The sequence below is a fragment of the Ornithorhynchus anatinus genome, chromosome 1, assembly GCF_004115215.2.
Source record: "Ornithorhynchus anatinus isolate Pmale09 chromosome 1, mOrnAna1.pri.v4, whole genome shotgun sequence".
In the NCBI taxonomy this organism is placed as follows: domain Eukaryota; kingdom Metazoa; phylum Chordata; class Mammalia; order Monotremata; family Ornithorhynchidae; genus Ornithorhynchus; species Ornithorhynchus anatinus.
The window spans coordinates 108,632,102-108,645,602 of record NC_041728.1 but is presented as its reverse complement, the minus strand read 5'-3'; the positions used below and the strand labels follow the sequence as shown (position 1 = coordinate 108,645,602).

The following is a 13,501-nucleotide window of genomic DNA, read 5'->3' as shown; positions in this document are numbered from 1 at the left end:
CAATAAATACTATTGAATGAATATAACAGACATATTCCCTGCCTACGTCAAGCTAGAGGAGCTTAGAGTCTCCTGATTACCTTGTATCTATCCCAGTGATTATCTATTTTGTTTGCCACATAATAACAGCTTAAGAAATATTACTATTATTATCACCATCATCATTCACTCACATGGCTTCAACCACCACCTCTACGTGGTCGACACCCAAATCTACATCTCCAGCCCTGGTCTCCCTCCCTCTCTGCAGTCTTGTATTCCCTCCTGCCTTCAAGAGAACTCTATTGGATGTCCTGCTGTCACCTCAAGCTTAACATGTCCAAAACAAAGCTTTTTACCTTCCCACCAAACCCTGTCCTCCCCCCATAACTTTCCCATCACTGTAGATGGGACCACCATCCTTCCTGTCTCACAAGCCCACCTTTGCATCATCCTTGGGTTGCCTCAAGAAAAAACTCCTCACTCTTAGCTTTAAAGCACTCCATCACCTTGCCCCCTTTAACCTCACTTCCCTTCTCTCCTTTTACAGCCTAGCCCGCACATTCCACTCCTCTGCCACTAACCTCTTCACTGTACTGCAATGACTGTGAGCCTGTTGTTGGATAGGGATTGTCTCTATCTGTTGCCAAATTGTACTTTCCAAGTGCTTAATACAGTGCTCTGCACACAGTAAATGCTCAATAAATACAATTGAATGAATGAATGAATCCTTAACTTCTCTGTCTGATTCAACCCACATATTCAATTCATTACTAAATCCTGTCAGTTCGACCTTCACAACATAGCTAAAATCCACCCTTTTCTCCCCATCCAAACTGTTACCATATTAAACCAATCACTTATCTTATCCCACTTTGATTACTGTATCAGCCTCCTCATTGACCTCCTTGCTGGTTTTCTCCACTCCAGTCCCTATTTCACTCTGCTGAACAGATCATTTTTCTACAAAAACATTCAGTCCATGTTTTCCCACTCCTCAAGAAACTCTAGTTGTTGCCCATCCACCTCTGCATCAAACTAAAATTTATCACCATTGCCTTTAAAGCACTCAATCACCTTGCCCCCTCCAACCTCATCTTGCTACTCTCCTACTGCAACCCAGCCAGCACACTTCATTCCTCTAGTGCTAACCTTCTCACTGAATCTCAATCTCATCTATCTCACCACTGACTCCTCACCTAGGTCCTGCCTTTGTCCTGGAACACCCTCCCTGATCAAATCCAACAGATGATTACTCTCCCCTGCCTTCAAAGCCTTAATGAAGACACATCTCCTCCAAGAGGCCTTCCCTGACTAAGCCCTCCTTTCCTCTTTTCACATTGCCTTCTAATGCCCTGACTTGCTCCCTTTATTAATCCCCCCTCCCAGCCCCACAGCACTTATGCGCATATTCATTCAATCGTATTTCATTCAATCATATTTATTGAACACTTACTGTCTGCAGAGCACTTTACTAAGTGCTTGGGAGAGTACAATATAATAAACATATACATTCCCTGCCCACAAGCTTACTGTCTGTAATTTATTTAACATCTGTTTACCCTCTAGACTATAAGCTTGTTATGAGCAGTGAATGTGTCAATTGTTATACTCTACTCTCCCAGTGCCTAGTAAAGTGTTCTACGAACAGTAAGTGCTCAGTAAATACGACTGAATGAATGACTGAATGAACATTCTGGAACTGAATTTCAACCTTGGAGAGGGGGCAGGCTCATCTCTCTTAGAAGCTAGGGAGTTAAACTCATTGTAGGCAGGGAATGTGTCTGCTAACTCAGTTGTATTGTACTCTCCCCAAGCATTTTGTACAGTGTTCTGCATTTGCTAACTGCTCAATAAATATTAATTCATTCATTCAATAGTATTTATTGAGCGCTTACTATGTGCAGAGCACTGTACTAAGCGCTTGGAATGTACAATTTGGCAACAGAGAGAGACAAATATCATTGATTGACTGATAAAACTTTTGGTTAGCGATGGTTGACTATAGTTTCCCACCAAAAGAGAAAACTTTTGATTTTTAATGGCCTTTCTTCTGGGTTCCTTTTGATGATATCCTTCCAGTCCCTCAAGGAAAGTTAAATATCACTGAGTTTATCTTGGATGTGATAAGCTCATGAAAATATAAAACTCAGTTATAATTACTGGCAACCTGATTCTCCAGTGATTAAACAGACACTTTTCATGTATGCATCACAGTTTCAAAGATAATTTCATTATTGGTGAATTAAAAGTTTGAAGAATGATAATAAGCATTGACATTAAAGTAAAAGATAATTCAAAATTTCCCAAAATTGCTGCTTAATTTTTAAGAAAATTGCTAAAGACTTATATGATAGAGTAGTTTTAAGAGAGTTTATAGGCTACTCCTGTTATTAATAATAATAAAAACCTATAGGGGCTAATGCACGAGTTAATCTCGGGGAAGGCATTATTTTATCATTTTTTTTTTAATTCCAAAATTCTAACTGCAGCTCCCTCAACAAGGCAACTGTGATTGGTTTTACACAGAAGATAATATTCTTTGCTTTAATCAAAAATAAGTCTTGGAAACGGAAGGAATCAGTAGTAAGCTGTTGGATCAGCCTGCATTAACAAGTGATGGTATTCTACCAGTTACGCGGATTCACCCTTCAATATAGTGCTCTGCCAATTCTTTATGAAGTACATGGCAACTAGATAATTAAGGAAATCACACGGAAATGTTCTAAAATGGCTTGTTCTATAATCAATAAGTGGTGGTTATGTGAATGCCCAGAAAAAGAATGGACTCATGGGTCATTTAAGGAGTCGGTACACAGAGGGAAAGGAACAAATGGTTCATGCATTGGTTTATGAAGATTCTTCCATACCCTTTTTATAAATGGTACTTGTTAAGCATGTTCTACGTTTCAACTCTTCTAAGCACACAGTCTAAGTATGTGGAAGAATAGGTATTTCGTTCCTGTTTTATAACTGAGGAAACTGAGGCCCATAGAAGTTAAGTGACTTGTCCAAGGTCACACAGCAGTCAAGTGACAGAATGGGAATTAGAACTCAGGTCCTTTGAGTCGCAGCCCCATACTCTTTCCCTTAGGCCATGCTGCTTCCCTATTACTCTTCCATAAGTACTCTTCTTCTAAAACAGTGCCAGGAAAGTCCAGAAAGATTCAGTATTATTATTATTGCCACCGATTGGCCCCTGAGCTTCCCGACTTATTGGCAGATGCAGAATTACATTTACTGAAATGATTGTGATTCTGGATTTTAATTTAATTTTTAATTATGTTATTCATCTCCAATAACACTTCGCCTTTAGAGACACAAGAACTGGCAGATGGGTGAAAAGAGACTCTTGTATAAATCAGGCAATTAATCATAAAGCAACTGGTAGTCATACAACAGATGAAAAACAGTATCAATCAATCCATCATATTTACTGAGCATTTACTGTGGGCAGAGCACTGTACTAAGTGCTTATTTATATTAATTCTTGTCTCTCCCTCTAGACTGTAAGCTCATTGCAGGCAGGGAATGTGTCTGTTATATTGTTATACTGTACTCTCCAAAACACTTAAAACTGTACACAATAAGCACTCAATGAATACTGGCTGAGTGATTGGGAGAGTACAATATAGCAGAGTTGATAGACACACTCCCCACCCACAAGGAAATCAATCAACATTTTCTATGTGCAGAGCACTGAATTAAGCACTTGGGAGAGTATAATATAACAGAATTAACAGACATGTTCCTTTCCCATAATGAGTTATGGTTTAGAGATGAGCTGAGTCTAGAGACGAACTTACAGTCTAGAGACAAGCTTAGTCTAGAGACAAGCTTGGTCTAGAGACGAGTTTACAGTCTAGTGATGAGCTTAGTCTAGAGATGAGCTTACAGTCAAATAATAATAATGGTATTTGTTAAGCGCTTTTCTAGAGATGAGCTTACAATCTAGAGATGAGTTTACAGTCTAGAGATGAGTTAAGCCAGAGATGAGCTTAGCCAGAGATGAGCTTACAGTCTAGAGATGAGCTAATGGTCTAGAGATGAGTTTATGATGCAGAGAAGAGCTTAGCCTAGAGATGAGCTTACAGTTAAGAGATGAGTTTAACCAGAGATGAGCTTAGACAGAGACAAGCTTACAGTCTAGAGATGAGCTAACCATCTAGAGATGAGTTTACGATGTAGAGAAGAACTTAGTCTAGAGATGAGCTTACAGTCTAGAGATGAGTTTAGCCAGACATGAGCTTAGCCAGAGACGAGCTTAGCCAGAGATGAGCTTACAGTCTAGAGACAAGCTAACGATCTAGAGATGAGTTTACGATGTAGAGAAGAGCTTAGTCTAGAGATGAGCTTACAGTCTAGAGACGAGTTTACAGTCTGGATTTGAGCTTACAGTCCATAGAGGCAAGCTTGGAGTCTAAAGATTGAATGAATGAATGAATAAAGATTATATGACAAATCCATGATGGGGTCCCTTCCTCTGAACCTACGTTATGAAACCCAGTCAGTGTTTATTCATTCTATCATATTTATTGAGTGCTTACTATGTGCAGAGCACTGTACTAAGCACTTAGAAAGTACATATTCCAGCCCCCTTCACAGACTACAGATATTTTTAGAAATCCAATTGCTTAAGCATATTTTTGATTTGCTATGTCTCTATTTACCTGTGATGGTTTTGTGGTACATTTTCCTTTTCCAGAACATGGCAAGTCACGTGCAGTGCTTTCCACTGGCAGGCAGGTGCTGTTCTTTACTACCACAGTCAAACGCAGTGCCACAATGCATTTAGTGACTGAATCATTCACAAAACCTAGGAAGAAAATTGGATAGCTGTTAATTTAAAATGAAGACAGAGAAGTAGTCCCATACCGGAATAACAATAAAGTTTCAAATTAAATAGAAGTAGCATTCAGAGTCAACTGACATAAGTACAAAAGGCCATATGCAATGCTGAAACGAAGTCATCCATCTGACTCCAGAGGAGGGAGCCAAGTCAGTCAGTAATCAAATTTATTGGGTATTTACTGTGTGCAGAGCACCATGCAAAGCACTTGGGAGAGTTCGATACAACAATAAATGGACACATTCCCTGTCCAATACAACAATAATGGACAAGTCTAGAGGGGGAGAAAGACATTTATTTAAATAAAGAAATTACAGATATATAAATTACAAAAGTTAGAGGAATCATGTGATGAAGCCTGCTGTCCTTGACAACCACTTTCATGGTAACGATTACACCTCTCTGCATCTTTAACTCTTTGCTCTATTATCCATATATCTATGGATTTCCTAACAGTTTTACTTTTTCCTCCCTAACACCCTCAACTCTTGCCTTTAATAACCCATTTAAATTTCCTCGTCCATGAATTGAGCCAATTGATATTTTTAGCCTACCCAGGATGTAAACTTTATGTAGACATGGGGTTCTCTATTTGTTCTGCACCTTCAGCCTCTCAAGCACTAATGGGTACCCCAACATCCTGTTGGTGTGGGATCTGGTAAATGCCAAGTTCTCTCTGTCCATGCTTTTCATCATTTTGGGATTTTTTACATGCCATCCTCTTGGTCTCCATATTTCCAGACCAATGAGTCCTAATCTCTTCAGTCGATCCTCATAATTATAATAATGTTGGTATTTGTTAAGCACTTACTATGTGCAGAGCACTGTTCTAAGCGCTGGGGGAGATACAGGGTCATCAGGTTGTCCCACATGAGGCTCACAGTTAATCCCCATTTTACAGATGAGGTAACTGAGGCACAGAGAAGTGAAGTGACTTGCCCACAGTCACAGAGCTGACAAGTGGTGGGTCTGGAATTCGAACCCATGACCTCTGACTCCCAAGCCCGGGCTCTTTCCACTGAGCCACACTGCTTCTCCCCCATCATTCCTGCACTTCTGGTTGCTCTATCATGGCCTTTCTCCACCTCTGGGCACATCCTTTGTAAGATATGGCAACCAGCGCATCACACAGTGTAGTTGCAAGTCTCAGCATTCCACCATGGTGAACTGTTCTTGCTAATACTTAATTTGTGCCAGGAGTTGTCAAGACCTCTGTGATTGACAGATAAGACCTCTAACAGATCTGGGTCTACACTTCAGTGGTGCAAATAAAAATGAAAATTTAAATACCCCTCTAATCAGTTTTCTCACAATACCCGCTTTCTCTCAAGGAGCTCGTCCACCAATCTGGTTTCAGTCACCTCCTTTAGGAGGATGACCCATAAACTTGGATCTCGGGCCCTGTCCTTTCACTTGTTTTGCAAACTTGTATATCTTTCTGCCTATGGACAGCTCCATGTAGATCAATTAATCAATAGTATTTATTGAGTGCTTATTATGTACAGAATACCATACCAAATGCTTGGGAGAGAACAATACAATTGAGTTGATGGACATGTTCCCGGCCCCACAATGTGGTTACAGTCTAGAGTCCAAAAGGGAGAGCACAGGCTTGGGAGTCAGAAAGTCATGGGTTCTAATCCTGGCTCTGCCACTTGTCTGTATGACCTTGGGCATGTCACTTCACTATGCCTCAGTTTCCTTATCTGTAAAATGGGGATTGAGGCTGGGAACCTCATGTGGGACAGGGACTGAGTCCAACCGAATTTGCTTGTATCCATCCCAGCACTTAGTATAGTGCCTGGTGCATAGTAAGCACTTAACAAATATCATCATCATCATCATCTAGAGGAGACAGAAATGAATATAAATAGGTAATTTATACTATGCAATTTGAACATATGTATATAAATGCCGTGGGGTTGAGGGTGGGGCAAATATCAAATGACCAGAGGTCACAAATCCAAGTGCATGACACAGAAAGGTGAGCAGGGGCAGGGGGAAGAGGGTTTAATCAGAGAAGGCCTTTTGGAGGAAATGTCAGCTTAATAATGTTTTGAAAGAGGGGTGACTGAGGGTCTGGCGTATAAGGAGGGGGAGGGAATTCCCAGCTATGGGAGGACATGGAAAAAGGGTCACTGGTGAAATAAAAGAGATATGCATGACCCCACAGACACCATAAACTCAACATGAACAAAAATGACCTCTTCATCTTCTCTAGTAAAGCCTTTTCCCTTTTTTTAATCAGAATTTACTAAGGACTTATCATACAGAAGCACTGTGCTCAGCACTGGGATAGATATGATTAATCAGATCAGATACAGTCCCTGTCCAACCTGGGGCTCAGAATCTAAAAGGTAGGGGGCCCCATTTTTCAGATGAGGAAAATGAAGCAGAGAGAGGTTGAGTAATTTGCCCCAGATCACAAAGCAGGAAAGTGAAAATACTGAGACTAGAACCTGGGCCTCCTGACTCCCGATCAAATATTCCTTCCACTAGGCCAGATGCAGCTCCTCCTGCTTTTCTTTCACTTATTAGAGAATCACCATTCTCACTCACCCTTGGTTCCCCCCTTGGTCATTTTTTTACCCTAGCACCATCAGTGAGAAGCCCTGCCTAGCAGTGGTGAGAGGAAAGGGTTGAACCAACATAACAATGATTCTTGATAAGCTTAACTTTGGGGTGCACACCCAAGAGCACACCAAGCTGAAGACTAATCCTTCCCTTTAAGTAGGCCCAGGAAAATGCTTCTCCGAGTGTCTCTTGAAATGTGAGACCGCCACAAAACCCATTCAGCTCAGAAAATCAGAGCAGGAAAGGCAACTAGGAAGATCTAAACCACCATAGCTGGGTCACAGTTCCTCAATCTGAGATTTCCCTATTCCCACGATGGGACTATGAGCTCCATACTAATGATGGTATTGTTAAGTGCTTACTATGTGCCAAGCATTGTTCTAAGTGCTGGGGTACACACAAGGTAATCAGTTTGTCCCATGTGGGGCTCATGGTCTTAATCCCCATTTTACAGATAACTGAAGCACAGAGAAGTGAAGTGACTTGCCCAAAGTCACACAGCAGATAAGTGGCAGAGCCAGGATTAGAACCCACCACCTCTGACTCCCAAGCCTGAGTTCTTTCCACTAAGCCATGGTGTGGGGCAGAGATTGTGTGATTGACCTGATTAACTTGTAATCAGGTAAGAACAATGCTTGACACATGGTAAATGGTTAAGAAATACCATAAAACCATGAGGATGCTGCTGCTGATAATAATAATGGTGTGGAGATCTTGGAGTAGTGATAATGTCTACCAAGTCTATTGTACTGTATGCTCCTAAACACTTAGTACAGTGCACTGCAAACAGTAAGTGCTCAATAAATACCATTGATTGCTTTTTTAATGGTTTTTGTTAAATGCTTACTACACGTCAGGGACTGTACTAAGTTCTGGGGTAGATTCAAGATCATCAGGTCCCATCTGGGGCTCACAGTCTAAGTAGGAGGGAGAACAGAGAATGAATCCCCATTTTGCAGATGAGGGAACTGAGGCACAGAGAAGCTAAGTGACTTGCCCAAGGTCACACAGTGGCAAATTGCAGAGCCAGGATTAGAATGCAGGTCCTCTGACTCCAGTCCCACACTCTTTCCACTAGGCCACATTGTTTCTCGCTCCCTGGTAGGCAAGCCAAGATGGACCAGTGGGCTCTCCCTTCTGGAATTTGATCCACTTGGACCAGAAACTGCATGTGGCTTCTCTCTCTAGCCAGATCTGCTTCTGTCGGGGTAAGGCACAAGAGTCGTCAATGTGGACAACTATAATAGCAGCGGGCTGTGCAACAGCGTCTGCACTGCTTGTTGTGGGAGCAGGGAACCCTGTTGTATTGTACTCTCCCAAGCACTTAGTACAGTGTTCTCCACACAGTAAGTGCTCAATAAATACAATTGATTAATTACAGTAGCATGGGCTTCCATGAAGGCAACCAACTCCTTTGCACCTATGGTTCTACTCCAGTGGTGGTGCTATTTATAGGTAGTCCTCTGGGAAACCACCCACTTCTCATTATCTCTGATCCGTGACTGTCCTTCTTGACGCCATCCAGTTCCCCAGCCCCACTGGGTCCATGGCAAGGCAATCCCTCTTTCTCTGAAATTCTCACTTCCCTTTTCCCATAATTCCTTCCTTTGAATGGCGGAATGGCTCTTCAAAAATTCAAGGCACTGAGCCTCCCTGTTGCCCTATAAAAGCAGGATCACCTTTCCTGCACAATGACCGATCTTTAGTCACAGAAGCCGAAGAGACTTTTGCCCATTTCTGTGAGGCCGCTGCACTGTAAATCCACACTTAATTGTCCAGCTCTCACGCCTCTATCTGAATTCAGATCGGTTTCCTCCAAGTGTGCTGTTGTCAGTTTTCCATTAGAATGTGATTCTGTAAAAACACAGTCTGTGTTTCGCCCACTAGTTCTAACAAATGTATATGTGCTGGATCATGTCCAGGAGTTTTGTGGCTTTTCGGTTTTATGCCCTGAGATGTTTATCAGTTTCTCCTTCCCACACCAGCCAGGGGTAAAATTTTCTGGCAGTGGCACAACTCCTGCCAGGAACGTTGCTAAAGCTGAGATGTGTCCCATTTTCATTCCAATCACAAGCTGTGGCGCTGTGGGCAGGGAATGTGTCGATTGTTATATTGTAGTCTCCCAAGCACTCAGTAATAATAATAGTAATTATGGCACTTGCTAAGCACTTACTATGTGCCAGGCATTGCTCTAAGAGCTGTGGCAGATAGAAGAGTAAGGTTGGACACAGTTCCTGTCCCACATGGGGCTCACAGTCTCAATCCCCATTTTACAGATGAGGGAACTGAGGCCCAGAGACGGGAAGTTATTTGCCCAAGGTCACACAGCAGACAAGCGTCACAGCCAGGGTTAGGACCTAAGACCTTCTGACTCCCAGGCCCATGCTCTATCTACCTGGAAGCCCCCTGCTTTCAACATCTGGTCTCATGCCCACCCCTTGCCCCAGAAGTCTCTTGTTTGCCAAGCCCACTGACCGCCTCTCCTCTCCCCCATCACTGGGCTCACAATGGCTTAGTGAACCATTAAGATTGCTCACTCTTCTGGTTAAAGGAATTTTTTTAGCTGCAACTCTAGATCAATTTGTTAGTTTGCAGCCTTCAATCTTCTTATTTCCCTCCAAAACTCTCCTTCCTCACAACTTTCCTGTCATTGTATTCATTCATTCATTCATTCATTCATTCATTCATTCATATTTATTGAGCACTTACAGTGTGCAGAACACTGGAAAGAATGCTTGGGAAGTACAATTCAGCAACAAATAGAGACAATCCCTGCCCACAACGGGGTCACAGTCTAGAAGAGAGGCATCAAAACAAGTAGGCAGGAATAAGGAGCATCATTATATAACAGAATTATAAATATATAAACATATATATAAACATAATTATAGATATATACACCATTAATAAAAACAAAAATTATACTTATAAATATGTACATATATACACAAAGGGGCAGGGAGGGGAGTAGAGCAAAAGGAGGGAGTCGGGGAGATGGGGAGGGGAGAGAGAGCAGAGGAAAAGAGGGGGCTTAGTCTGGGAAGGCCTTCTGGAGGAGGTGAGCTCAGTAGGGCTTTGAAGGGGAGAATTGTGCTAGTTTGGCAGATGTGAGGAGGGAGGGCATTGCAGGCCTGAGGTAGGACGTGGGCCAGGGGTCCCACTGATGACAGGAGAGAAGGAGGAACAGTGAGGTGGTTAGCAGTGTCAGAGAAGCGAAATGTGTGGACTGGGCTGTAGAAGGAGAGAAGGGAGGGGAGGTAAGAGGGAGTAAGGTGATAGAGAGCTTTGAAGCCAATAATGAGGAGTTTTTGCTTGATATGAAGGTTGAAAAGCAACTACTAGAGATTTTGGAGGGGGGTGGTGACATGCCCAGAGCATTTCAGACAACATTATCATCCTTTCTGTCTCACAAGCCCACAACCTTGGCATTTTCCTTGACTCATCTGTCTCCTTCAACTCGCATATTCAGTCAGTGACTAAATTTTGACATTTGTATTTCACAATATCTCCAGAATTCACTTCTTCCTCTCCACCTAAACTACTACTACATACACTACTAGTTCAAGCAACTCGTCACACCCAAAAAATTCCAATTATTGCATCAGCTTTTCCCCTCTTCAGTCCATACTTCACTCTTCTGTCAGGATCATCTTTAAAAAATAATTCTGGACATCTCTCCTGAGTCCTCAAGTGCTTTCAATGGTGGCTCATCCAACTCCACATCAAAAGAAACTCTTCATCATCAGATTCAAGGCACTCAATCAGCTCTTTCTCTCTTATTCATTTTTTTTTCATTTTTTAAATGGTTCTTGTTAAGCGCTTACTGTATGCCAGGCACTGTATTAAACGCTAGGGTAGACACAAGATAATCAGATTGGGCAGAGACCATGTGCTACTTGGGGCTCAGTCTTAACCCCAATTTTCCAGATGAAGTAACTGAGCCACAGAGATATAAAGTGACTTGCCCAAGGTCACAGACCGCAGACAAGTGGCAGAATCAGGATTAGAACTCAGGTCCTCTGACTTCCAGGCCACTGCTCTTTCCACTGGTCCACAATGCTTCCTGTGAAGTGCAAATGTGGTCTTTGCCCACATCAGACCACTCCAGGCAGAACAGGATTAAAACCTGGTAACAATAATACTCCGATTTGTGTCATTTTTTAAGAGTTTACAAAACAGCAAGCACTGTATTAACCCTGGAGTACATAAGGTATATGCAGATTGCACAGCTCCTGTTCCTCGCAAGGCCCACGGTCTAAGTAATAATAAAAATGATGGTATTTGTTAAGCACTTACAATGTGCCAAGCACTGTTCTAAGCGCTGGGGTAGATACAAGGTCATCAGGTTGTCCCACATGGGCTCACAGTCTTAATCCCCATTTTACAGATGAGATAACTGAGGCACACAGAAGTCACACAGCTGACAAGTGGCAGAGAGGAAGGAGAAGAGGGAACAGGTACTGAATCCCCATATTACAAATGAGGAAACTGAAACACAGAGAAGTCAAGTGTCTTGCCTCAGGTCACAAAGCAGGTAAGTGATGAAGTGACTTTAGAACACAGTTCCCCTGACTCTCAGGCTCACACACTTTCCACTAGACCACTTTTTTAAAAATAGGACTTGTTAAGCGCAATGTGCTAAGCACTGGGGGAAGATACAAGATAATCAAGTTGGACATGATCCCTATTCACATGGGGCTCACGGTCTAAGTAGAAGAGAGTAAAATTTAATCCCCATTTTACAGATGAGGTGACTGAGACACAGAGAAGTTAAGTGACTTTCCCAGGGTTACACAGCAGACGAGTGGCAAAGTCAGGATTAGAACCTAGGTCCTCTTACTCCTTGACCTGTGCTCTTGCCACTATGCCATGCTGCTTCCCAAGCCCCCGTTGCTTCCCTGGGTCTCCTGATTCCCAGATTACTGCTCTGTACCGGGAAAGATGAGCTGTTTAAGGAGTATGTCCTTCTGCCGCCCAAACGGTCTAATTTTAGAAGGTCAGACTCACAATTACAGCAAAGTCAGGAGAGGCATTGGAGTACTGCCTCTTAAGCATGCTCTGAATACCAAAATATCATAGCTTTCAAAGCCCAAATATCAGGGCGACAGTTAAAGGATGGAGGGAGAGAGGTCACAGCTGAAGTGCAATTCTGATCATTTCTATTTCTCATCAAAGTCTCAGTAATTTTCTAACGGGGACTAAAGCCTTCCTACCCCCTCCTAAACTTTGCCTGATTAGGGTCTCTAAGGAAGGAAGTGATTGCTTTGACCACTGTTATTTTGCCATCTATGATAATGAAGAGTAATATCTCAAATCATTTTGGAGAGTTTATGGTCTGGCACTCTATTCCACAACTGCCCTCATCAGCCATCAAAACCAAGACCGCGGGGTGTTTTCCACCTAGAAAGACCAGCGATGAGACTCCAGAAATCCAGCACCGAACAGCTCCGTGACTTGGCTCGCAGTTGGTGGGATGCTATAAAGAGGCCACCGTTTTTCAGAACTCCACTCAAATAGTCCCAAATCGTCCCAAACCTAAAGTGTTTCTTTGGAGTAGCCTGACTCTCTCAATTACTCCATAGCCTTTGCTTTCCCTTCCCAATTCCGTATGAAAACTGGGACAGCGCCTGAACCAGAGAACTCACACAATTTGGAAAGCAGCATATATTGCTTCTATATAGTACTCTCCCAAGCGCTTAGTACAGTGCTCTGCACACAGTAAGCACTCGGTAAATATGATTAAATGAATGAATGAATAGTGGAAAGAGCACAGGACTGGTAATCAATTAATCAATCTTATTTCTTCAACACTGGCAGAAATATTCCCTGCCCACAAGGAGCTTACAGCTAGAGAGGGAGACAGACAATAAAATGGATTATGAATATGTACACAGTGCTGTTGGGTTGAATGTGGGGTTAAGAAAGAGTACAAATCCAAGAGATGAGAAGGATCCGATTAGACTGTAAGCCCGTCAAAGGGCAGGGACTGTCTCTATCTATTGCTGATTTGAACATTCCAAGCGCTTAGTACAGTGTTCTGCACATAGTAAGCGCTCAATAAATACTATTGAATAAATGAATCATGACATCAATCAATTA

At 42.4% G+C, this 13,501-nt stretch overlaps 1 protein-coding gene across 2 annotated transcripts in view; it reads right to left on the bottom strand.

The window, feature by feature from the left end:
• Positions 1–13,501, bottom strand: part of DNER (delta/notch like EGF repeat containing) — a 197,450-nt gene that overhangs the window by 57,446 nt on the left and 126,503 nt on the right. For both annotated transcript variants that reach the window (XM_029069128.2, XM_039912661.1), the window contains exon 5: positions 4,650–4,795. In XM_029069128.2, coding sequence (XP_028924961.1) covers positions 4,650–4,795 — 146 coding nt within the window. The remainder of the gene's footprint in view (positions 1–4,649; positions 4,796–13,501) is intronic.